The following is a 26,285-nucleotide window of genomic DNA, read 5'->3' as shown; positions in this document are numbered from 1 at the left end:
TACAAATGAACATGGTACCTTTAGGCATTTGGAAATTGCTCCCAAGGATGAACCAGACTTGTGGAGGTCTACAATCTTTTTCTGAGGTCTTGGCTGATTTCTTTGGATTTTCCCATGATGTCAAGCAAAGAGGCACTGAGTTTGAAGGTAGGCCTTGAAATACATCCACAGGTACACCTCCAGTTGACTCAAATTATGTCAATTAGCTTCTAATCAGAAGCTTCTAAAGCCATGACATCATTTTCTGGAATTTTCCAAGCTGTTTAAAGGCACAGTCAACTTAGTGTATGTTAACATCTGACCCACTGGAATTGTGATACAGTGAATTATAAGTGAAATAATCTGTCTGTAAACAATTGTTGGAAAAATGACTTGTGTCATGCACAAAGTAGATGTCCTAACCGACTTGCCAAAACTATAGTTTGTTAACAAGAAATGTGTGGAGTGGTTGAAAAACGAGTTTTAATGACTCCAACCTAAGTGTTTGTAAACTTCCGACTTCAACTGTATACCTTTCATAATATTTCCCATAATGTTATTAGCCAACTCCTCTTTCTCTCTCTATTGTTGCTTCATTCCTTCGTCGCTTTCAACAGTTAAATTAAATATGTTTCGTTGTCCTTATATCCATCATTCTAATGACACCCATGAATAATATAGGACTAGAACTAGATGCAGAAGGCTTTCACTTCTCTTCAGGAAGATTAAAGGGTTATGGGTCTGAATAAATAACTGCTATAGCCTACCGTCATCACGGGTTCACTCTTCTTTCAAACTACCGGTGAGTTCTATTGGCTGCTGTATTTAACATTCAGCAAGCAAGAGCATTCGTCCCTCTTCAAATAGTCTACCGGTATAATAAATGCAAACATTCTTTTTCCCATCAAGCTATTCTAGTCTGGCTCTTCCTGCATGGGACTCAAGAGCTAAGGAGAGTTTTTTTAAAAAGAGAAGCCGGAGGTGAGTGCATATTGCGCAAGAGACAGAGGCTATAAGTTAGAAGCTCATTATGCATAACCCATCATTAATTAGCTGAAAGAGGAGGCTAGGACATATACAGTATATCCATCTTTAACAGGATGATCTATTTTGGATGCAATTTGAATGGAATTGATGGAGAGAGAGACTGCTCACACATGCTCCGATTGAAAGCATCCATTTTCCAGTGATAGGCTGTTTTAAAACTCTGCAGCTGTAATTAAATATGGTGAACCCCGGAAGCCAGAAGGAGATGTGTAATTTAGACACGCATTTGGACCTTACAGTAGTATAGGCTATGCTGCAGTCAATGTAGGTCTACCTGTCACAAGAAATAACGTCACCGTGGTGAGATGCTAGGTCTACCTGTCACAAGAAATAACGTCACCATGGTGAGATGCTAGGTCTACCTGTCACAAGAAATAACGTCACCATGGTGAGATGCTAGGTCTACCTGTCACAAGAAATAACGTCACCATGGTGAGATGCTAGGTCTACCTGTCACAAGAAATAACGTCACCATGGTGAGATGCTAGGTTTACCTGTCACAAGAAATAACGTCACCATGGTGAGATGCTAGGTCTACCTGTCACAAGAAATTACGTCACCATGGTGAGATGCTAGGTCTACCTGTCACAAGAAATAAAGTGACCATGGTGAGATGCTAGGTCTACCTGTCACAAGAAATAAAGTGACCATGGTGAGATGCTAGGTCTACCTGTCACAAGAAATAACGTCACCATGGTGAGATGCTAGGTCTACCTGTCACAAGAAATAACGTCACCATGGTGAGATGCTAGGTCTACCTGTCACAAGAAATAACGTCACCATGGTGAGATGCTAGGTCTACCTGTCACAAGAAATAACGTCACCATGGTGAGATGCTAGGTTTACCTGTCACAAGAAATAACGTCACCATGGTGAGATGCTAGGTCTACCTGTCACAAGAAATTACGTCACCATGGTGAGATGCTAGGTCTACCTGTCACAAGAAATAAAGTGACCATGGTGAGATGCTAGGTCTACCTGTCACAAGAAATAAAGTGACCATGGTGAGATGCTAGGTCTACCTGTCACAAGAAATAACGTCACCATGGTGAGATGCTAGGTCTACCTGTCACAAGAAATAACGTCACCATGGTGAGAAAGGTCTACATGCATTGTGAAGTGCTCCATACTGAGATGAGCTCTCCCACCCTGAGCGTTGATTCATCATGCAGAGGCCATAGAGAAGCCAGATTTCGACATTGCATGTAATTAAACAGTTCCATTTCACGCCATGCTGTTCATATAAATAACTTATAATAATTTACCGGTTTCTCACCATTATTTATCCCGGGAAAATGGTGTGGTTTTGGGCTGTAAACTCGGTAAGTCTCAGTAACCGTGTTTCTGCAATTCAACCCTAGTTACCACCCCTCAGTGACAGACCTCTGCTGTCAACCCCTTACCAGTTACTACCCCTAAGTGGCAGTCCTCTACTGTCAACCCCTTACCACTTACCACCCCTCAGTGGCAGTCCTCTACTGTCAACCCCTTACCAGTTACCACCCCTCAGTGGCAGTCCTCTACTGTCAACCCCTTACCAGTTACTACCCCTCAGTGACAGTCCTCTATTGTCAACCCCTCACCAGTCACCTCAATGCAATCAAGACAAAGCTGATCATGGACTACAGGAAAAGGAGGGCCCGTGGACACTCCCATTCACATCGACGGGGCTATAATGGAGGGGGTTGAGAGCTTCCACATTACCAACAAACTATCATGGTCCAAACACAGGGCACGACAAGCCTATTCTCCCTCAGGAGACTGAAAAGATTTGGCATGGGTCCTTAGATCCTCAAAAGGTTCTACAGCTGCCCCATCGAGAGCACGTACTGGTTGCATCACTGCCTGGTATGGCAACTGCTCGACCTCCGACCGCACGGCACTACAGAGGGTAGTGCGTACGGCCCAGTACATCACCGGGTCCAAGCTTCCTGCCATCCAGGACCTCTATACCAGGCGGTGTCAGAGGAAGGCCCTAAAAATGGTCAAAGACTCCAGCCACCCTAGTCATAGACTGTTCTCTCTGCTACCGCACGGAAAGCGCTATCGGAGCACCAAGTCTAGGTCCAAGAGGTTTCTAAATAGCTCTACCCCCAAGCCATAAGACTCCTCAACATCTAATCAAATGGCTTTTACAGACTATTTGCATTGCCCCCACCCCCCATTTACGCTGCTGCTAACAGGTGCCCCCACACATTGAGTCTGTGCCGGTACCCTCTGTATATAGCCTCGCTATTGTTATTTTACTACTGCTCTTTAATTATTTGTTATTATTTGTTGCATTTATTAATTGTTAGGTATTTTCTTAAAACTGCATTGTTGGTTAAGGGCTTCTAAGTAAGCATTTCACTGTAAGGTGTTGTTGTATTCGAGGCATGTGACAAATAAAATGTGATTTGATTTGGAACCTCTGCCTTCTCCACTGTAACCTCTGTCTTCTCCACAGTAACCTATGTCTTCTCCACTGTAACCTCTGTCTTCTCCACTGTAACCTCTGTCTTCTCCACTGTAATCTCTGTCTTCTCCACTGTAACCTCTGTCTTCTCCACTGTAACCTCTGTCTTCTCCACTGTAACCTCTGTCTTCTCCACTGTAATCTCTGTCTTCTCCACTGTAACCTCTGTCTTCTCCACTGTAACCTCTGTCTTCTCCACTGTAATCTCTGTCTTCTCCACGGTAACCTCTGTCTTCTCCACTGTAACCTCCAACAACTCCACTGTAACCTCTGTCTTCTCCACTGTTCATATTAAATATCAATCAATCAATCAATCAAATGTATTTATAAAGCCCTTTTTACATCAGCTGATGTCACAAAGTGTTGTACAGAAACCCAGCCTAAAACCCCAAACAGCAAGCAATGCAGGTGTAGAAGCACGGTGGCTAGGAAAAACTCCCTAGAAAGGCCAGAACCTAGGAAGAAACCTAGAGAGGAACCGGGCTATGAGGGGTGGCCAGTCATCTTCTGGCTGTGCAGGGTGGAGATTAAAACAGAACATGGCCAAGATGTTCAAATGTTCATAGATGACCAACAGGGTCAAAAAATAATAATCACAGTGGTTGTAGAGGGTGCAACAGGTAAGCACCTCAGGAGTAAATGTCAGTTGGCTTTTCATAGCCAATCATTCAGAGTATCTCTACCGCTCCTGCTGTCTCTAGAGAGTTGAAAACAGCAGGTCTGGGACAGGTAGCACGTCTCGTGAACAGGTCAGAGTTCCATAGCCGCAGGCAGAACAGTTGAAACTGGAGCAGCAGCACGGCCAGGTGGACTGGGGACAGCAAGGAGTCATCAGGCCAGGTAGTCCTGAGAAATGGTCCTAGGGCTCAGCTCCTCAGAGAGCGAGAGAAAGAGAGAGAGAGTGAATTAGAGAGAGCATACTTAAATTCACACAGGACACCGGATAAGACAGGAGAAATACTCCAGATATAACAGACTGACCCTAGCCCCCCGAGATATAAACTACTGCAGCATAAATACTGGAGGCTGAGACAGGAGCGGTCGGGAGACACTGTGGCCCCGTCCGACTCCCGGACAGGGCCAAACAGGCAGGATATAACCACACCCACTTTGCCAAAGCACAGCCCCCACACCACTAGAAGGATCTCTTCAACCACCAACTTAGCATCCTGAGACAAGGCCGAGTATAGCCCACAAAGATCTCTGCCACGGCACAACCCAAGGGGGGGCGCCAACCCGGGCAGGAAGATCACGTCAGTGACTCAACCCACTCAAGTGACGCACCCCTCCTAGGGACGGCATGGAAGAGCACCAGTAAGCTAGTGACTCAGCCCCTGTACTAGGGTTAGAGGCAGAGAATCCCAGTGGAGAGAGGGGAATCGGCCAGGCAGAGACAGCAAGGGCGGTTCGTTACTCCAGTGCCTTTCCGTTCACCTTCACACTCCTGAGCCAGACTACACTCAATCATAGGACCTACTGAAGAGTAAAGTCTTGAGTAAAGTCTTAAAGGTTGAGACCGAGTCTGCGTCTCTCACATGGATAGGCAGACCATTCCATAAAAATGTAGCTCTATAGGAGAAAGCCCTGCCTCCTGATGTTTGCTTTGAAATTCTAGGGACAGTAAGGAGGCCTGCATCTTGTGACCATAGCGTACGTGTAGGTATGTACGGCAGGACCAAATCGGAAAGATAGGTAGGAGCAAGCCCATGTAATGCTTTGTAGGTTAGCAGTAAAAAACCTTGAAATCAGCCCTTGCCTTAACAGGAAGCCAGTGTAGAAAGGAGTAATATGATCACATTTTTTTGTTCTAGTCTAGATTCTAGCAGCCTTATTTAGCACTAACTGAAATGTATTTAGTGCTTTATCCAGGTAGCCGGAAAGTAGATGTCACGCCCTGAGGTTTTTATGTCTCTATTTTGGTTTGGTCAGGGTGTGATTTGGGTGGGCATTCTATTTTCTATGTTTTGTATTTCTTTGTGTTGGCCGGGTAGGGTTCTCAATCAGGGACAGCTGTCTATCGTTGTCTCTGATTGGGAACCATACTTAGGCAGCCCTCCCACCTGTGATTGGGGGTAGTTAACTTTGTTTGTGGCACATAGCCCTTAAGCTTCACGGTTGTTTTGCGTTTTATTGTTTTTGTCGGCGTCATTTCTAATAAAGGGAATATGTACGCTCACCACGCTGCGCTTTGGTCCTCTTCTTCAGACGCTCATGACAGACCTACCCACCATCAAGGGACCAAGCAGCGTGGTCATGAGGAGAGGACACGACGGAAACCTAAGAGGCATCCCCAAAATATATATATATTTTTTTTGGGGGGGGGGGGGGGGCAGACGACGTGGGCAGACGACGTGGGCGTCGGTAATGAGGGGTGAGTCCGAGACCGAGGAGGAATTCTTGGACCGTTAGAGCGAGGAGTGGTTGGCAGTGGAGAGGGAGAAAGAGTTTGGAGGGGTTGGAGTGTGGAGCAAGACAGTCGCTTTGAGGAGCATGTGACCCAGGCACCAGGCACCATGCTTTGCGGTTGCACGTACTGTGTCACTGGTACGCATCCACAGCCCAGTGCGTCCTGTGCCAGCGCCCCGCAGTTGCCGGGCTAGGGTAATCATCCAGCCAGGATGGGTTGTGCCAGTGATGATCCATGGCACGAAGCCTCCAGTGATGATCCATGGCACAAAGCCTCCAGTGATGATCCATGGCATGAAGCCTCCAGTGATGACCCATGGCACGAAGCCTCCAGTGATGATCCATGGCATGAAGCCTCCAATGATGATCCATGGCACGAAGCCTCCAACGACGGCCTCCAGTCCGGAGCCTCCAGAGACGGTCTCCATTCCGGGGCCCACAGAGACGGTCTCCAGTCCGGGGCCCACAGTGAGGGTGCCCAGTCCGGGGCCCACAGCAAGGGTCCCCACACCAGAGGTGCCACCAAAGTGGGGTGAGCCAGAGGTGGAGCGGGGTCTACGTCCCGCACCAGAGCCGCCACCGTGGATAGATGCCCACCCAGACCCTCCCCTATAGGTTCAGGTTTTGCGGCCGGAGTCCGCACCTTTGGGGGGAGGGGTACTGTCACGCCCTGTCCTTAGAGCTTTTTATGGATCTATTTTGGTTTCGTCAGGGTGTGATTTGGGTGGGCATTCCATGTTCTTTTTTCTATGTTTTGTATTTCTTTGTTTTGGCTGGGTATGGTTCTCAATCAGGGACAGCTGTCTATCGTTGTCTCTGATTGGGAACCATACTTAGGCAGCCCTTTTTCCCACCTGTGATTGTGGGTAGTTAACTTTGTTTGTGGCACATAGCCCTTAAGCTTCACGGTTGTTTTGTGTTTTATTGTTTTTGTCGGCGTCATTTCTAATAAAGGGAATATGTACGCTCACCACGCTGCGCTTTGGTCCTCTTCTTCAGACGGCCGTGACAGTAGAGCATTGCAGTAGTCTAACCTAGAAGTGACAAAAGCATGTATTCATTTTTGTGCATCATTTTTGGACAGAAAGTTTCAGATTTTTGCAATGTTATGTAGATGTAAAAAAGCTGTCCTTGAAACAGTCTTGATATGTTCGTCAAAAGAGAGACCAGGGTCCCGAGTAATGCCGAGGTCCTTCACAGTTTTAATTGAGACGACTGTACAACCATCAAGATTAATTATCAGATTCAACAGAACAAGCATCTCTGTTTTGTCCGAGTTTAAAAGTAGAAGATTTGCCGCCATCACTTCCTTATGTCTGAAACACAGGCTTCCAAGAAGGGCAATTTTGGGGCTTCACCATGTTTCATCGACATGTGTGTCGTCCGCATAGCAGTGAAAGTTAACATTATGATTCCAAATGACACCACCAAGAGGTAAAATATATAGTGAAAACAATAGTGGTCCTAAAACAGAGCCTTGAGGAACACCTGAATGTACAGTTGATTTATTGGAGGGCAAACCATCCACAGAGACAAACAGATATCTTTCCAACAGATAAGATCTAAACCAGGCCAGAACTTGTCCGTGTTGACCAATTTGGGTTTCCAATCTCTCCAAAAGAATGGGGTGATCGATGGTATCATAAGCAGCACCAAGGTCTAGGAGCACAAGGACAGATGCAGAGCCTCGGTCTGATGCCATTAAAACGTCATTTACCACCTTCACAAGTGCCGTCTCAGTGCTATGATGGGGTCTAAAGCCGGAGTAAGCATGTTATATACATTGTTTGTCTTCAGGAAGCTTTTTCTAAAATTTGAGAGGAATGGGAGATTCGATATAGGCCGATAGTTTTTTATATTTTCTGGGTCAAGGTTTGGCTTTTTCAAGAGAGGCTTTATTACTGCCACTTTTAGTGAGTTTGGTACACATCCGGTGGATAGAGAGCCGTTTATTATGTTCAACATAGGAGAGCCAAGCACAGGAAGCTTTCAGTAGTTTAGTTGGAATAGGGTCCAGTATGCAGCTTGAAGGTTTAGAGGCCATGATTATTTTCATCAATGTGTCAAGAGATATAGTACTAAAAAAACTTGGTTCAGAGATCAAGGCTGTTGTGGTTATTTTAAAGATCTTAATTGGGAAAAATGTGTCTGTGTCTCCACTCTCTACAGTGTCTGCAGGCTCTGGACTTCCTGCACTCCAACCAGGTGATCCACAGAGACATCAAGAGTGACAACATCCTGCTGGGCATGGACGGCTCAGTCAAGCTCAGTAAGTAACCTCACCAGTAGGGGACAGGCAGGGACCAGGGTGGAATGATGCAGTCAATGGTATGTTGGTAGAGAGAGTAATGTGGAAATGGATGGGATTGGGGGAAAGAGTCATGTGGGAAATGAGTGGAGTTGAAAACAATGTCTGACGTGTTTCTCTCTCCCTGCAGCCGACTTTGGGTTCTGTGCCCAGATCACCCCAGAGCAGAACAAGCGAAGCACCATGGTGGGCACGCCCTATTGGATGGCACCCGAGGTCGTGACCCGTAAGGCCTACGGGCCCAAGGTGGACATCTGGTCCCTGGGTATCATGGCTATAGAGATGGTGGAGGGAGAACCTCCCTACCTGAATGAGAACCCTCTCAGGGTAAGACTGAAACACACCATCTACACTACACACACATCCAGGGATATACTATTTGATCAGTAACTGATTGGCCCTCTCCACCCCTCTTTCCATCTCCTCAGGCCCTGTACCTAATCGCCACCAACGGGACTCCAGAGCTGCAGAACCCTGAGCGTCTGACCTCCGTGTTCAGAGACTTCCTCAACCGCTGCCTGGAGATGGACGTGGACCGCAGAGGCTCAGCCAAGGAGCTCCTCCAGGTACACAACAACCCCACCCTGACCACCAAAACATAACCTATGTAAACCTGACCACTCTAACATAACCCAAAGCTGACCACTAACATAAACCTAACCTAAACCTGACCACTCTAACATAACCCTAACCTAAACCTGACCACTCTAACATAACCCAACCCTGACCACTCTAGCATAACCCAACCCTGACCACTCTAGCATAACCCAACCCTGACCACTCTAGCATAACCCAACCCTGACCACTCTAACATAACCCTAGCCTAAACCTGACCACTCTAACATAACCCAAAGCTGACCACTAACATAACCCTAACCTAAACCTGACAACTCTAACATAACACTAACCTAAACCTGACCACTCTAACATAACCCTAACCTAAACTTGACCACTCTAACAAAACCCTAGCCTAAACCTGACCACTCTAACATAACCCAAAGCTGACCACTAACATAACCCTAACCTAAACCTGACCACTCTAACATAACCCTAACCTAAACTTGACCACTCTAACATAACCCAACCCTGACCACTCTAGCATAACTCAACCCTGACCACTCTAACATAACCCAACCCTGACCACTCTAGCATAACTCAACCCTGACCACTCTAACATAACCCAACCCTGACCACTCTAGCATAACCCAACCCTGACCACTCTAGCATAACCCAACCCTGACCACTCTAACATAACCCAACCCTGACCACTCTAACATAACTCAACACTGACCACTCTAACATAACCCAAAGCTGACCACTAACATAATCCTAACCTAAACCTGACTACTCTAAAATAACCTTAACCTGCCCACTCTAACCCAACCCTAACCTAAACCTGACCACTCTAACATAACTCAACCCTGACCACTCTAACATAACCCTAACCCAACCCTGACCACTCTAACATAACCCTAACCTAAACCTGACCACTCTAACATAACCCAAAGCTGACCACTAACATAACCCTAACCTAAACCTGACTACTCTAACATAACCTTAACCTAAACCTGCCCACTCTAACCCAACCCTAACCTAAACCTGACCACTCTAACATAACCCTAACCTAAACCTGACCACTCTAACATAACCCAAAGCTGACCACTAACATAACCCTAACCTAAACCTGACTAATCTAACATAACCCTAACCTAAACCTGACTTAACTAACATAACCCTAACCTAAACCTGACCACTCTAACATAACCCAACCCTGACCACTCTAGCATAACCCAACCCTGACCACTCTTGCATAACCCAACCCTGACCACTCTAGCATAACCCAACCCTGACCAGTCTAGCATAACCCAACCCTGACCACTCTAGCATAACCCAACCCTGACCACTCTAGCATAACCCAACCCTGACCACTCTAGAATAACCCAACCCTGACCACTCTAGCATAACCCAACCCTGACCACTCTAGAATAACCCAACCCTGACCACTCTAGCATTACCCAACCCTGACCACTCGGGCATAACCCAACCCTGACCACTCTAGCATAACCCAACCCTGACCACTCTAGCATAACCTAAACCGACCACTCTAACATAACACTAACCTAAACCGACCACTCTAACATAACACTAACCTAAACCGACCACTCTAACATAACAAAACCCTGACCACTCTAACATAACCCAACACTGACCACTCTGACATAACCCTAAATCTGACCACTCTGACATAACCCAACCCTGACCACTCTAACATAACCCAACCCTGACCACTCTAACATAACCCAACCCTGACCACTCTAACATAACCCAACCCTGACCACTCTAACATAACCCAACCCTGACCACTCTGACATAACCCAACCCTGACCACTCTAACATAACCCTAAATCTGACAACTCTAACATAACCCTAACCTAAACCTGACCACTCTAACATAACCCAAATCTGACCACACCAACTAGTCTACTCCTACATTACTATAGCAACATGCATGCCACACCCACCTGAGGAGCTGTCTTTTCATCCATCTATGTCCTGAGGGGTGCAAAATCCACTTCTTACTTAAATCTGGCTGGATTGATCGCTTTCATTTTACTCCTGCGACTCTTTCATACTCTTGCTTGTGGCTGTCGTTTTTTCCCGTTAACGTTATCACATTATGTTTGTAATGACCTGTCAAACACACCTGGCTGAAATGGGCTCAATGCAATGCATTGTCTTTCCGTTGCATCCATAAGATTTCTAAAGCTTTGTCTGGGATTTAACACATCAGATAGACATTTACATCATAAGAAAGATATTTCTTTATTTTGAGGGGTATACATTTTTTGTGGAATTGAAAAAAGTAATCATTTAAAATACACTGCTCAAAAAAATAAAGGGAACACTAAAATAACACATCCTACATCGGAATGAATGAAATATTCTTATTAAATACTTTTTTCTTTACATAGTTGAATGTGCTGACAACAAAATTACACAAAAATTATCAATGGAAATCAAATTTATCAACCCATGGAGGTCTGGAGTTGGAGTCACACTCAAAATTAAAGTGGAAAACCACACTACAGGCTGATCCAACTTTGATGTAATGTCCTTAAAACAAGTCTAAATGAGGCTCGGTAGTGTGTGTGGCCTCCACGTGCCTGTATGACCTCCCTACAACACCTGGGCATGCTCCTGATGAGTTGGCGGATGGTCTCCTGAGGGATCTCCTCCCAGATCTGGACTAAAGCATCCGCCAACTCCTGGACAGTCTGTGGTGCAACGTGGCGTTGGTGGATGGAGCGAGACATGATGTCCCAGATGTGCTCAATTGGATTCAGGTCTGGGGAACGGGCGGGCCAGTCCATAGCATCAATGCCTTCCTCTTGCAGGAGCTGCTGACACACTCCAGCCACATGAGGTCTAGCATTGTCTTGCATTAGGAGGAACCCAGGGCCAACCGCACCAGCATATGGTCTCACAAGGGGTCTGAGGATCTCATCTCGGTACCTAATGGCAGTCAGGCTACCTCTGGCGAGCACATGGAGGGCTGTGCGGCCCCCCAAAGAAATGCCACCCCACACCATGACTGACCCACCGCCAAACCGGTCATGCTGGAGGATGTTGCAGGCAGCAGAACGTTCTCCACAGCGTCTCCAGACTCTGTCACGTCTGTCACGTGCTCAGTGTGAACCTGATTTCATCTGTGAAGAGCACAGGGCGCCAGTGGCGAATTTGCCAATCTTGGTGTTCTCTGGCAAATGCCAAACATCCTGCACGGTGTTGGGCTGTAAGCACAACCCCCACCTGTGGACGTCGGGCCCTCATACCACCCTCATGGCGTCTGTTTCTGACCGTTTGAGCAGACACATGCACATTTGTGGCCTGCTGGAGGTCATTTTGCAGGGCTCTGGCAGTGCTCCTCCTTGCACAAAGGCGGAGGTAGTGGTCCTGCTGCTGGGTTGTTGCCCTCCTACGGCCTCCTCCACGTCTCCGGATGTACTGGCCTGTCTCCTGGTAGCGCCTCCATGCTCTGGCACTACGCTGACAGACACAGCAAACCTTCTTACCACAGCTCGCATTGATGTGCCATCCTGGATGAGCTGCGCTACCTGAGCCACTTGTGTGGGTTGTAGACTCCGTCTCATGCTACCACTAGAGTGAAAGCACCGCCAGCATTCAAAAGTGACCAAAACCTCAGCCAGGAAGCATAGGAACTGAGAAGTGGTCTGTGGTCACCACCTGCAGAACCACTCCTTTATTGGGGGTGTCTTGCTAATTGCCTATAATTTCCACCTGTTGTCTATTCCATTTGCACAACAGCATGTGAAATTTATTGTCAATCAGTGTTGCTTCCTAAGTGGACAGTTTGATTTCACAGAAGTGTGATTGACTTGGAGTTACATTGTGTTGTTTAAGTGTTCCCTTTATTTTTTTGAGCAGTGTATATTCATATATGAAAATATATCCTGTGTATGTACGCAAATGAGGCAAATATAATTTTCTTTATTTTAACACAAAATATAAAGAAATACCTGATATCATTAGAACATGTATATATGAGTGCATTGTAAAAGAAACGGGAAACAACATTTTTATACATGTCCCTAAGCATGATGGGATGTTAAGTGGTTAATTAATTAACTCAGGAACCACACTTGTGTGGAAGCACCTGCTTTAATATACTTAGTATCCTTCATTAACTCACGTGTTTTCTTTATTCTGGCAGTTACGTGTACAGTTCTAACCTTAAATCACAGTCTGTACACGCAGGGTTACAGAGCATTCCCCTCATCACTATTCTTCTCTTGTGTTCCTTGCAGCATTCATTCCTGAAGTTAGCCAAGCCCCTGTCCAGCCTGAGCCCTCTGATTGTAGCAGCCAAGGAGGCCATAAAAAACAGCAGCCGCTAGAGGGCGCCATGTGTCCACACACAGAGCTGGACCCTGCTCCATGGTGTTGTGTGACAGAGAGACAGCACAAGGACAGACCAGTAACCAACCCCCCTGCTGCCTCATACAGGGGATGGACAGCTGGCCTGCAGGGCCTCTCAGCAGTGGGACGCTGCTGCTGAACCGCCTGCCGCCTCCTCCTCCTCTAGTCCTCCAGCATTCTGTACATGTGGAGCAGTCTGTCAGACGTCTGTTAGCGTGTGTGTAAACGTGTGTGTAAGAGTGTGTGCGTAAGCGTGTGTGCATAAGCGTGTGTTTGGCCTGTGAGGGGAGTAGAGGCTCCTAAACTAAATACTAAAAATAGAAAATACGAAGAAAAAAAACCAAAAAGCTCCTTTTCAAAAGGGAGAGACCCAGGAAGAGAGGCAGAACGTAACAGCACTAAGATAATGTGATTCCTTCCTTGTCTGTCCAGCAATCGCCTTGGTTCCCTTTCACTTTCCATCAGGCATCTCCTGCAGTGAACATTTTATATGGGACAGACTTGGGGACTCTGGACCCAGCATATGCCTGCATGACTTTGTGCATATGTGAGAGAGAGAAAAGAAGGGAGGGATAGAAGAGGCAAACATTCAATCAAAGCCAGTTGGCTGTTGTACTCCAGGACATGCCTGTTGTACTCCAGGACATAGCTGTAATTTCTTGGACACCCTAAAGTTGCTAGATGTTTAGAGATCTGACATAGATAATGGCTTTGCCAGGGCTGCAGTGGAGGCTGATTCAATAACTACTGTGTATCTGATGGGCCACAATGTGTTCAGAGTTCAAGTCACAGCTTTTTAAATATAAATCCCATGTTATTGGCGAATTACCTTTAGTTAGTTGGGATAGTCTACAGACAAACATTTGCTTGTTTGTTTTTTTGGGGGGGGGGGGGGGGGGGGGCAGTGTTTGTCAATGTTACCATTTGTTTCACATCAATGAGCCTTACTTTTGCATGCTTAACCTCTGATCTGTGAATTTACTTAGATGTGTCAGAAGTAGAAGCCATGCTTAGTGTGAAAAGCCATTTGTTCAAGTGAGCACAATCCCTGAGTTAGCGCATATGTTCATCTGTCTATCTGTCTGTCCGTCCATGATGTGTTTATCTAGTTTTTTTAATGTGATGCTATTATTTAGCCTACCCCCTCTCAGTGGAAGTTAAGAGTTATTACTCCAGTGTCTTGTTGCTGAACTTTCTGATGTACTGTGTGAGTTTGGTTGTGTCTGTTTATATATGAGTGTTTCTGTGAGTTTTGGCTGTTTGGCAGGTTGGTGGATGGGTGGGTGTTAATAATTTGCCCATGAAAAGGTTTTTGGATTGAAGACTGAGTGCCAATTTAATTGTCTTGCGGACCATTGGAAACTAAAGGGTCACATTCCCCTTCACTTTGCCATTCCTATCATCCCATAGCAGAGGCTACTAGAAAACAAGTCTGAAAAGCTCTGCAGATAAGTATAGACTGTTTCTTGATTCTTCATTCAATAGCTTAGTGATAACCATCAACATGGCATCCTCCGTCTGGTCTATAGTAGCAACAGCATCCCTTAGGATTGTACTGAAGTCCAGACCTGGGACAGAGAGAGTAGGCGATGAGGAAAGACACTTGAGGGTCTGACCTGTAGTGTACACTACAGAGTGATATCATTCCCTGATCTCAGGGCTCTCACAGGGAGTCACTGACCACTGATTTCATGAGCTATATTCCATGAGCTCACACTGTATCCCTGGTAGATGGTGTTGGGAGTGTGTATGAATGGGAGTGTGTGTGTATGCATGAGTGTCTTTGTAAGGGAGAGAGTGACCTCAGTCTGCACTAGATACCACACTTGTTCTCCACCTTAACTCAGACTGTGTAGTGCAGGGTAGCTGCTCGCTCATCCCTCCATCACGCAGGAGAGCCTCACACTGTCCATTGCAAGGAGTACATCACCGATTTCATGCATGGGAAAACAATACGTTAGTACATTTTCCAATTAGGCTAACATTGTTGGGATATGTGTGTGTATGTAAATAGGATGGGATTATTTTTTTAAATCTGAGTTACGCAACTTCAAAATGAAAGGATAATATCCAGGTTGCTCTATGGTAATTATTTATAAATGTTTTGCACCCTGGAAATTGAATGAGAAAATAAAACACACTCCTGGATGGATCGATCATGCTTGGGCTGTGTCAGACAGTACTCCACCTGGACACAGAGCTGTCTCCAGCAGTCCCATGTCTGTCTGTACGGAGCACTACTTGTGCCTGTGGCTGAGAGTCTTAGGGACCTCACAGAGACTATCTGCCCTCTGACCTTTAGCCGCACCTCTATGTACAGGACTGAACTCTGAGCACAAAGATGAACTCTAGGACAGCTAGCGGCCTTGCCCCGCCCCTCCCCGCCGGCCCACTCCTCTTCCGCGGTCGATCCTGTACATTCCTATCTTCTGAATGTGTAAACCTGTACACGTGGTGTGAAAATTCCTCCATTAATGATTATCATGAGAACAGAACAAAGGCAAAAAAAAGTCTGGTGAACCTCAGCAAGCCCCATCTTTGGAAAAGGACAGATGAGAAAAAGCAACTGGGGACAACTAAGGTTTTGGATAAGCTATTTTTAATTGTGGATAAAGCAACATACTTTTTGGAATTCTGAATTGTGCATGGCTGTGTCTTGAGTGTAAAACAACAAAATACTGCAGTTTGGGAACTGAACTGAAATAAAAACGTTTTTTTTTTGTTTGAATGGATTTACTTTTCTTTGCTGTTAGTAGAGAGGGACTAAAAGTGGCAAGACATTTCGAGCAAAGGAGGATGCTAGTTTAGAGGCAGTACATACCCTTTAGACATTTCAATAAGTTCAGTGGAATGACACAAATGAATGACCATGGTCCAAAACTTACACTCTAGATACATTCGCCGCTTTCAAGACTTTACAATATTTTGCAGCAAGAGCCTTTTGGCTGTTTTTCAGCAAGATGAAAAGAGGCCCTTTTATTTGTACATGATAAACATATTTTTGGAATGTATAAGTTGCATAATGTTGTATACAGATACAGTATGCGTATTACTCTGAAGAGTTATTATGTTTCATAGTGTATAGTCTAGTATAAAATAATAATATATTTACAGTTATTCATCGTTCAAAAAGTAATGTCTTGTCCCTTTACAAAACACTATAAGAACAAACAAAACTCCAGAAGGCTTGAAGATACTTCTTGGTTCATGACCAAGGCAGTCTTTAGTAGGTGCTTCTTGGTTGATGACCAAGGCAGTCTTTAGTAGGTGCTTCTTGGTCCATGACCAAGGCAGTCTTTAGTAGGTGCTTCTTGGTCCATGACCAAGGCAGTCTTTAGTAGGTGCTTCTTGGTCCATTACCATGGCAGTCCTTAGTAGAATATATTGTAGGCTCACGTTGATAGTCATTCTGAGTGATAACTTTATGCCTTGTAGTGATGAGCCCCTGTTCAAAGTGTCAGAGTCAACAGAGTGTTGTACACATTGTCAATGTGACCCAGGTAGTAGTCAGCTGATCCAGATCACATGTCTGTGAGCTCGGTGGAGGTGACGATACGGAGGGTGATGGAGCCAGGCATCTCGTCGGCCATGGCTCTGCCACTCTTCCTCAACTGGAGCCTCTGGGGGTTTGTGGAGTCCTTCACTGAGCCTGTCAGAACCACCTGGCCTAGGAACTGGTCCTTCACAGCATTACTGTTCCACACCTGGGGAGGAGGGACGAGAAAGGAAGTGGAGACCATTTAAGACCAAGGTTTTGCGTGAACACTATCTGACCATCCATTGAAGACACTAAGGGCTTTATTCAATCCGTAGCGCTGAAGTGCCACATTTAAAGGCACTGTTCCTGCGTTAGCAGAAACTGAATTCACGGTAATCTCTGCAAATGTCGGCTCAACTTTACATTTTAAGCGCACTGTAGTGCTGAACTTCAGCGATGCGAATTGAATCCAGCCCTAACTTCAGACATCTAAATGTAACAATTCACTAGTCAGCTTGTCCTTCCAGCCTATTGGTAGTGATGCTCTTTGACCCCCATATACCTTACCTCCACAGTGATTGGCTTTGTGGGCTTCTTCCTGTAGAAGATGGCTCTGGTATCAAACACCGGCTTCACGGTGTCTGCCTTGACTGTTGACCGGACTGAGGAGCCCTCACAGGATACGATCACATATGGATCCGCGCCTGTACAATGATGCAGTATTAACCTGCCATTAGGCAATGCCTAATATACTCCCAAAATGTCAAAAACATTTTTACTTATGTTTCCCTGTAATGTATGAGATAGTTTTGATTTGAGGTTGTGGAGCGTTCTCTCACCCCCTGTGCGGTCCTGGTTCTCCAGCCCCTCTGCTCCGTGGACATAGATCTGGGACACGGCAACAGGGTAGCCAGTCAGCTTACTCCAACACGTCATCCTGGGCTGGTGTTCTGTCAGCTCTCTGAGAGAGAGAGATCACCTTATACCTTTACAGTAATGCTAAAGTAATGGTTATACTGCATAGATAAGATACCATACTGAAGTGTGTTACTATGTGTACAGGTCTATTTCCAGTACCTGCATCCTGAGTCTACGTTAGTGTAAACACGCAGCATGAACTCTCCCAGAGTCTCAGGTTTGAAGGTGGAGGGGATGATCATGTAGCGACCCTTGGGGAGCATGGCCCTCATGAACACCGTGCGGGCGTTGATGTACGTAGTAGTTTGCACGTTAAGTTGGGTGATGATGTCATGCATGCGGTATTTCCTATTCAGTTCAACCTTAAATCAAAAGAAATCATTTTTCGCCATGACTGTTCCCCAGTGTTTGTTGTTACAGCTTGATCAGATCTAAAATATTCATCATTTAGGGATTACAGGTCGTTGAAAGTTTGTGTCCCTGATATGAACAAGCCAATGTGGCATTTATAAGTAATGTCTACCCATTATTGTAAACACCCTCTGGTTTATTTTCTGTTTGTTCAACGGCTGAAGAGGGAAAATTGAAATTCCACTGATTTAACCAAATAACTGTACAGCGGGGGAAGCCAAACATGTGGCGCAGAGAACTTCTCCGCTAAAATGAACTGAAGTTGGACCAACGCCCCAGTAGCATACTCTCACTGGCCCAGTATCTCACCCCATTCCCACTAGTCATTCTTAGAGGATGTTAATATGAACTACCTTGAAGACGGCGAAGCCGATGGTGAGGTTCTCTCCCTGGCCGATACGTCTGTGGATCTTCATGTCTCTCTGCTGTAGGGAGATCAGAACCTCATCCACTTCCTCGGTCACCTCAAACAGGTACTGGGGGTTCTGTAAGAAGGTCTGTTTGTGGTTCATGCAGCCTCCACAGCGGTTGCGCAGAGGTTCTGCATTCTTGGTCCAACTCCCCAAGATCATCACTTCGTTCCATGTCTTGTCGATGGTGAGCAGGGAGGTGTTGATGAGACGACAAACGTCTGCATCTGTGAAGTACTTACACCAGTCTCTAAACTCCATCCTTTGAAGATACAGTAGCGCACACACAGAGAGACGCAAATTAACACGGGTAGACAGAAAACATTCTCACTCGCTGAACAGAAGAGATAACAGCCTTTTTTATTACACTCACCAGAACTCCCCATCATCTTCCACTGTGATGCCAAGCTTATTCCTCTCCATGCTGCCAACCTTTTTCCATTCCGCTGAACTGAGGTAGGAGAGAGGGAGAGGGGGAGAGGCAACAGGAAATAGAGGGAGGGAGAACGAAATAATGAGTTGATGAGGTCACCTGTGCACTGAGGTGTGGAGAGGTTGAACAGTAAGCGAGCGGGGAGGATATGTCCTCCTCACCTGTCACTCCAGGCTCCGTTCCACTCAATCTTTCCCCAGGGGTTCCTCATGCGGATCAGGGGGATGGTCTCGTTCTGGAAGTAGGCTATCAGCCCGTGGCCCAATCGTACTTTCTTCACTGAAGTCACTGAGTAGGCATGGCCCTTCACCAGCCCACACGCCATCCGTGCCTCGATTTCAGAAGGAGACGCCTAAAAGAGGTCCAAGCACAGTAGTCAGTCATTTGTGTCTACTAAACACAATTACCTGTGACTATAGTGTGCTGACCAATTGAAAATGATCAATTGAAAAGACAGACCTTGATGGAACAGCTGATTATTCCATCCCTGTCATAGACTTTGAACAGGTCCTCAAACAGTTTGTCCATTCTCCCCTGGTCTTTGTGGAAAGCTTCTGCCTCAAGGTTAATGGCCTCTGCCACGGCTCCACTGAAATCCACCACCGCATCCCCAGTGTTGCCCCCGTCCAGCGACTCATAGCAGCCAGAGAGCCTGGAGACAAGAGGAGAGAGAAGAGAGTCCGGAGAAGATACAGAGAGGTTAGAGGGTACGAAACGTTATCATTTATGAATCAAGGGTTGAGAAATGTTAGAGTATACATACTTGGCATAGGCTTTCTCAAGCAGGGCGCTCCAAAACTCGTTTTTGACTTTGGAGTGGCAGTAAATGAGTTCTCCATTGATGCTGGGCAGGCGGTCATCCACTACCACGTCCACCCACTCCCCAAACACCCAGAACTGGAAGTGGAAGATGCCAGCGTAGTTCTCCGGGTGCTTAGAGTCCCATTCCTGCTCCTTCCAGTCAGGGATGACCTGTCAACACAAAGGGCTTCACAGTGAACAACATGTCTAGTCAAATGTGAATAGTTTAAAATGTGGGTGTTTTCTTTTACATTTTTTATTTCACCTTTATTTAACCAGGTAGGCTAGTTGAGAACAAGTTCTCATTGAAAACTGCAACCTGGCCGAGATAAAGCTAAGCAGTGTGACACAAACAACAACACAGAATCACACGTGGAATAAACAAACGTACAGTCAATAACACAATAGAAAAATCTATATACAGGAATATGAAGCGAGGGCCAGCAAACGAGAGCATACAGGTCACAGTGGTGGGTAGTATATGGAGCTTTGGTGACAAAACGGATGGCACTGTGATAGACTGCATCCAATTTGCTGAGTAGAGTGTTGGAGGCTATTTTGTAAATGACATCGCCAAAGTCAAGGATCGGTAGGATAGTCAGTTTTACGAGGGTATGTTTGGCAGCATGAGTGAAGGATGCTTTGTTGCGAAATAGGAAGCCGATTCTAGATTTAATTTTGGATTGGAGATGCTTAATGTGAGTCTGGAAGGAGAGTTTACAGACACCTAGGTATTTGTAGTTGTCCACATATTCTAAGTCAGAACCGTCCAGAGTAGTGATGCTGGACAGGCGAGCAGGTGCGGGCAGCGATCGGTTGAAGAGCATGCATTTAGTTTTACTTGCATTTAAGAGCAGTTGGAGGCCACGGAAGGAGAGTTGTATGGCATTGAAGTGCTTCTGGGGATGACCGCAGCAGCTTTCCAATCTTTGGGGATCTCAGACTATACGAAAGAGAGGTTGAACAGGCAAATAATGGGGGTCGAAACAATTGTGGCGGATAATTTTAGGAAGAGAGGGTCCAGATTGTCTAGCCCAGCTGATTTGTAGGGGTCCAGATTTGGTCTCTTTCAGAACATCAGCTATCTGGTTTTGAGTGAAGGAGAAATGTGGGAGGCTTGGGAAAGTTGCTGTGGGGATGTAGGCAAGTAGTATCTTTCCCAGCCAGGCTTGAATAAGGAAAAGTTCAATGTTTCTGAATGGTAATGGTCATTTAAGATGGAAGGATGACACTAGTTTCTTTTCAATGGGAGTGAAAAGCCCCTCGAGTGAATTCCTCAGGTGAACTAAGCTACGTCCCCTCTGAGTCAGGTATCAACAGTATGGTACGCAGACATCCACCCACATACTTCATAGACATTATCTGCTCAATTTAAATCACCCATTAGGAATGTGACCAAAATAACTTTGTACCACCTGAGCAACATTGCTAAGGTGTGTTCGTTTCACAGTCTGATACAAAGAGACTCATCCATGCTTTTATTACAAGCAGGCTTGACTACTGTAATGCTCTCCTGTCTGGTCTACCCAAGAAAGCCATTGGTCAACTACAAAACATACAGAATGCTGCAGTATGGGTACTGGCCAAGACCAGATGGAGAGCACACATTATCCCCGGTTTTAAAGTCTTGTACTGGCTGCCTGTGAATTTTTACAATTAATTGTCCTATTCTTCTATTGGTTTTTAAATCAACCCACGATTGTGCACCCCAATACATGTCAGACATGCTTTTGAGTTATGGACCCAATAGGTCCCTAAGGTCCTCTGGCACTTGTATTTTAACTATCCCAAATTCTAGGACCAAGAGGCCTGCCAGAGAACCTGAGGGGGGTCAAAACTGTGGACATACAGTATTTAAAAGAGGTCTTAAAACACACCTTTTTAACTTTGCTTTTCCTTAAGGTGCTTTTTAGTCTTTCGGTTGTTGTTATTCTTTAGTTTTTTATCCTCTTACATTTGCTGTGTAGTAAATATTTCTGTTTTTATTTTCACCGTATGTTCTATTTGGGTTTTTTCCTGAGAAGTGCATTGCGTTGCATCTGAAATGTGCTATATAAATAAAGCTTGATTTGATGTGTTCCTTCACAAACAGCACCATTTATTCCCCTATAAGGTGACTGCAAAGGAAATACACACATAGTCTGGTCTTGTAACACTCATCTCAGACTGTGTGAACAGACAGGAGGAAACCAAACTCACCTTCTGCCAGAGGTCTGGCTTCAGTGCGAGGCAGGAGCATGCCGCCACAAACCAGCAGTTACCCAAAAGCCCCTGGTTCAGGTCATGGGAGCTGATGCCCTCCACAAACAGATGAGGCCCGTCACTGATCTCCTGTAACAGAGAAAGAAAATGTATGATGAGTGGCGGTACAATGTGAAATTGTGAGGTAAAATGTTCCATGTGAAAAATTGAAATAGCTTAGAATGTGCTCACTAATAAGTTATGCTTGTAACAATAGTCGCAAATTCTTGACAAATAGTTCTGGCTTAGAGCACGTTTTCTTTTTAAATGAGTTGGAACTCTCGAGGTGTACTGTTATGAATAAGAAATTGTGTTTTCTCTTCTTGTCACTTTGGCAACATGCCATTTAGATGCAGGATCGTAATTTGATCACTCTTTTGTTGCTGATCATTTTCCAGCACAGCAGGAAATACAAACTTGTAGTCATTTCCACTTTGAAATGTCAGACCTGACTTACCCTAAAAAAAACAATATATCAACCCATACAAAAATCAATTTATTATAATGTTTGCCTCAAGATAATTCACATTTCCTGTTGCTGCAGGATAATTTTCCTGCTGTTTTAAGCTGGCTCAAATTAAGATCCAACATCTGTACATAGAACAGATACAGTAACACATTAAACAGAGATATAACTCCAGCTTTCTCCATTGAACAAAATGGCAGCTATACAAACATAGATTTTATTAGATTTTTTTCCAGACAGTTTTGAAACACATGTTCTGTCATATATCTCACATGTAAAGCATACACTTTGAGACACTTCCCAGCACCACCCTCACCTCAGTTTCACACCACAGTTTGCTGTCTGTCACCACAATAAGCATTGTGGATGACATTTAACCTTTAATACAATCCTCAGAGACAACCACTCAAAAGGCATTAACCTTAACCTATTGTATGAGTCTATATAAAAACCTGGCAGACAACACCTTTCACAATACCTACAGTGGGGATAACAAGTATTTGATACACTGCCGATTTTGCAGGTTTTCCCACTTACAAAGCATGTAGAGGTCTGTAATTTTTTATCATAGGTACACTTCAACTGTGAGAGACGGAATCTAAAACAAAAATCCAGAAAATCACATTGTATGATTTTTAAATAATTAATTTTCATTTTATTGCATGACATTAGTATTTGATACATCAGAAAAGCAGAACTTAAGATTTGGTACAGAAACCTTTGTTTGCAATTACAGAGATCATACGTTTCCTGTAGTTCTTGACCAGGTTTGCACACACTGCAGCAGGGATATTGGCCCACTCCTCCATACAGACCTTCTCCAGATCCTTCAGGTTTCGGGGCTGTTGCTGGGCAATACGGACTTTCAGCTCCCTCCAAAAGATGTTCTATTGGGTTCAGGTCTGGAGACTGGCTAGGCCACTCCAGGACCTTGAGATGCTTCTTACGGAGCCACTCCTTAGTTGCCCTGGCTGTGTGTTTCGGGTCGTTGTCATGCTGGAAGACCCAGCCACGACCCATCTTCAATGCTCTTACTGAGGGAAGGAGGTTGTTGGCCAAGATCTCGCCATACATGGCCCATCCATCCTCCCCTCAATACGGTGTAGTCGTCCTGTCCCCTTTGCAGAAAAGCATCCCCAAAGAATGATGTTTCCACCTCTATGCTTCATGGTTGAGATGGTGTTCTTGGGGTTGTACTCATCCTTCTTCTTCCTCCAAACACGGCGAGTGGAGTTTAGACCAAAAAGCTATATTTTTGTCTCATCAGACCACATGACCTTCTCCCATTCCTCCTCTGGATCATCCAGATGGTCATTGGCAAACTTCAGACGGTCCTGGACAAGCGCTGGCTTGAGCAGAGGGACCTTGCGTGCGCTGTAGGATTTTAATCCATGACGGCGTAGTGTGTTACTAATGGTTTTCTTTGAGACTGTGGTCCCAGCTCTCTTCAGGTCATTGACCAGGTCCTGCCGTGTAGTTCTGGGCTGATCCCTCACCTTCCTCATGATCATTGATGCCCCAAGAGGTGAGATCTTGCATGGAGCCCCAGACCGAGGGTGATTGACTGTCATCTTGAACTTCTTCCATTTTCGAATAATTGCGCCAACAGTTGTTGCCTTCTCAGCAAGCTGCTTGCCTATTGTCCTGTAGCCCATCCCTGCCTTGTGCAGGTCTACAATTTTATCCCTGATGTCCTTACACAGCTCTCTGGTCTTGGCCATTGTGGAGAGGTTGGAGTCTGTTTGATTGAGTGTGTGGACAGGTGTCTTTTATACAGGTAACGAGTTCAAACAGGTGCAGTTAATACAGGTGATGAGTGGAGAACAGGAGGGCTTCTTAAAGAAAAACTAACAGGTCTGTGAGAGCCGGAATTCTTACTAGTTGGTAGGTGATCAAATACTTATGTCATGCAATAAAATGCAAATTAATTACTTAATCATACAATGTGATTTTCTGGGTTTTTGTTTTAGAGTCTCTCACAGTTGAAGTGTACCTATGATAAAAATTATGCTTTGTAAGTAGGAAACACTGCCGATTTTGCAGGTTATCAAATACTTGTTCTACCCACTGTATGTATGGCCAAATATAACACAGTCATACTGTTTGTATATCAAAGTCAGCACACATGAAAGTTCAATCATAGACATGACATGTTTACATTGCACACGAAGAAGGTCATGCTCTGATCCCAGATAGCGCTCTATAGCACTTTTATAAGCTTCAATTTTTACTAATCAACAGCAAACTATAAATTGGTCTTTTAAGCAATAACATTTCCTAAAAACTATGAACATTACAAATAGTTTCAGTGAATCATTAAAGCTTGTGACATTCTATTTCATGTGTAGTGTTTTTGCATACAGATTCTGCTTTTGGTATTAAGCTAATAGAGGAAAAATAAAGTAGAAAGGTAGACGTCTACACTCACCCGTGGTCTCTTCCACTCCACCATACCAGGAGGTGGCTTCCTGTAAAACAGGGATGCGTTGGTGACAGGAAACTCTGGATCCTCAAACAGTTCCTTGACCTCCAGACATTTCCTCTTCAGCTCAGAGTAATGCTGGTTCTTGTATGAAGTGGCCGTGGAGAACATGGTTCGGACGCTGGAACCTTGAAACTGCAAACTGACCACAGAAGAAGACGTCATGTTACTTTATAGGCAGACTACCAGGACAGTCCTTGTCAGCTTAGGATCTATTATTGTTCACCTTTGACTCTGGGTGTCTGGACAAGAGCTCAGCATACCCTACACTAATACACCCCATAAATCCCAGAGTAGCTCTTTCTTGGACAATGTTGTAATGGAATCTTTCATCTGAATCACTGTAGTTTAGATATAGTCTCCCATAGAGGCCAACCGGGCAACAAGCTGGCCTAGAGATAAATATATCCAATAACCAATATGCAAATGATGCATATTTAAATAAATTCAAGTAGAAAAACAGTTTTCTACAAACAACTACGCTACATCACTTTAAAAGTTACAGTCAAGCATAGATTTTACTGCAATCTGACCACAAACTGTTCCTGGTTTTGAAATGGAAACATCCCATGGGTGATCAAAAACATCTGATCAAAACTGCTATCCTTTGGGAATATTCTGATATTCTAACTCTATGACCAGTCTCTTTACTCCTGACCCCTGACCACAGAGGTCAAGCTCTTTATAAACAAGATTAGATTTTATATGGAGTCTGTCTGCCAGTGCAGTTTCGTACATTTGCTGTCTGCCATGAATAACACAGACACAAATAATTAAATTCCACCGGAGAACAGTCAAGCTCTAAACTCCCGGTGAGTTTCTAATGACACTTTTCCCAAAAACATTACACACTTTAGGAAATGCCTCTCAGAGCACAGTCCATTTGGAACACAGTGAGAGGCAGTTCACGATGAAGTTGTCAGGATTCTGACAGTTCATTATCATCATGGCCAACTATCTGCTTCCTTCAGTTTTCAGTCAGAACATTACGCAGAAATGGACCCATATCCAATACACTAGAATAATTGGTGGGAAAAAAATGTGAATGTTTTTCTCCTCTGTCTTTCTCTCCCTCTCCTGTACACTTTATCTCCCTCCTTCACACACAGAACAACCACATTCTCTGTCTCTTCCTCAAACTATTAAAGCAAAGAGAACTCCTTACATGTATCACATTTAAGGATCTAGAAGAAAAAGCCCAGTAAAAGTGTATTCGTACCTCCGTCGTAGTGCTGTGACAACCCCCTCCTCCAGGATAGTGAAAGAGAAGGGTGTTTCCAACAGGTCTTTGTACCTGTCTTTCTCACCCCTCCCCCTCCTCCCCCCTCCCCCACAACATCTCTGCAGTGACCCAGTTTAGTTTTGCTTGTTCATGCTCAGGGCCACACCCATATCCCAGGAACAAGTGTTCTACTTCACACAGTCTGTGTTGACTTATTGTGTCAGTGGGTGACTATCATGAAGTGAGTGTGTGTGTGGCTTTATTGATTGAATAAGTAACTGTGATGTGAG

The 26,285-nt window shown here is 45.0% G+C and overlaps 2 protein-coding genes across 3 annotated transcripts in view; one reads left to right on the top strand and one right to left on the bottom strand.

Moving 5' to 3' along the window:
* Positions 1 to 15,861, top strand: part of LOC139387956 (serine/threonine-protein kinase PAK 3) — a 110,089-nt gene extending 94,228 nt beyond the window's left edge. The window contains exons 13-16 of one of the 2 annotated variants that reach the window (XM_071134358.1): positions 8,057 to 8,156; positions 8,326 to 8,522; positions 8,624 to 8,761; positions 13,022 to 15,861. In XM_071134358.1, coding sequence (XP_070990459.1) covers positions 8,057 to 8,156; positions 8,326 to 8,522; positions 8,624 to 8,761; positions 13,022 to 13,111 — 525 coding nt within the window. In that variant the 3' untranslated portion in view covers positions 13,112 to 15,861. The remainder of the gene's footprint in view (positions 1 to 8,056; positions 8,157 to 8,325; positions 8,523 to 8,623; positions 8,762 to 13,021) is intronic. The other variant, XM_071134359.1, reaches the window with a different exon arrangement.
* On the bottom strand, positions 15,845 to 26,027 carry LOC139387955 (calpain-5-like). Its single transcript, XM_071134356.1, has 12 exons — positions 25,993 to 26,027; positions 24,720 to 24,915; positions 21,784 to 21,915; positions 19,547 to 19,755; positions 19,243 to 19,435; positions 18,945 to 19,135; positions 18,724 to 18,801; positions 18,294 to 18,612; positions 17,689 to 17,891; positions 17,451 to 17,572; positions 17,179 to 17,315; positions 15,845 to 16,837 (listed from the first exon to the last, which is right to left on the bottom strand). Exons 2-12 carry the CDS (start codon positions 24,882 to 24,884, stop codon positions 16,655 to 16,657), a joined length of 1,932 nt encoding a protein of 643 aa, XP_070990457.1. The 5' UTR covers positions 24,885 to 24,915; positions 25,993 to 26,027; the 3' UTR covers positions 15,845 to 16,654.
* Between the last annotated feature and the right edge of the window lie 258 nt (positions 26,028 to 26,285).

The sequence above is a fragment of the Oncorhynchus clarkii genome, chromosome 29, assembly GCF_045791955.1.
Source record: "Oncorhynchus clarkii lewisi isolate Uvic-CL-2024 chromosome 29, UVic_Ocla_1.0, whole genome shotgun sequence".
Lineage (NCBI taxonomy): Eukaryota > Metazoa > Chordata > Actinopteri > Salmoniformes > Salmonidae > Oncorhynchus > Oncorhynchus clarkii.
Note: the sequence above shows the minus strand (reverse complement) of the source record. Positions and strands in the feature narration are given on the sequence as shown.

Coding starts and splice junctions, on each gene's coding strand:
- LOC139387955 (XM_071134356.1), bottom strand. CDS start 24,884: ATGTTCTCCACGGCCACTTCATACAAGAACCAGCATTACTCTGAGCTG. Junction 19,436..19,546: donor CTTGAGAAAGCCTATGCCAA/GTATGTATACTC, acceptor TCTTGTCTCCAG/GCTCTCTGGCTGCTATGAGT. Junction 17,573..17,688: donor AACGTAGACTCAGGATGCAG/GTACTGGAAATA, acceptor TCTCTCTCTCAG/AGAGCTGACAGAACACCAGC.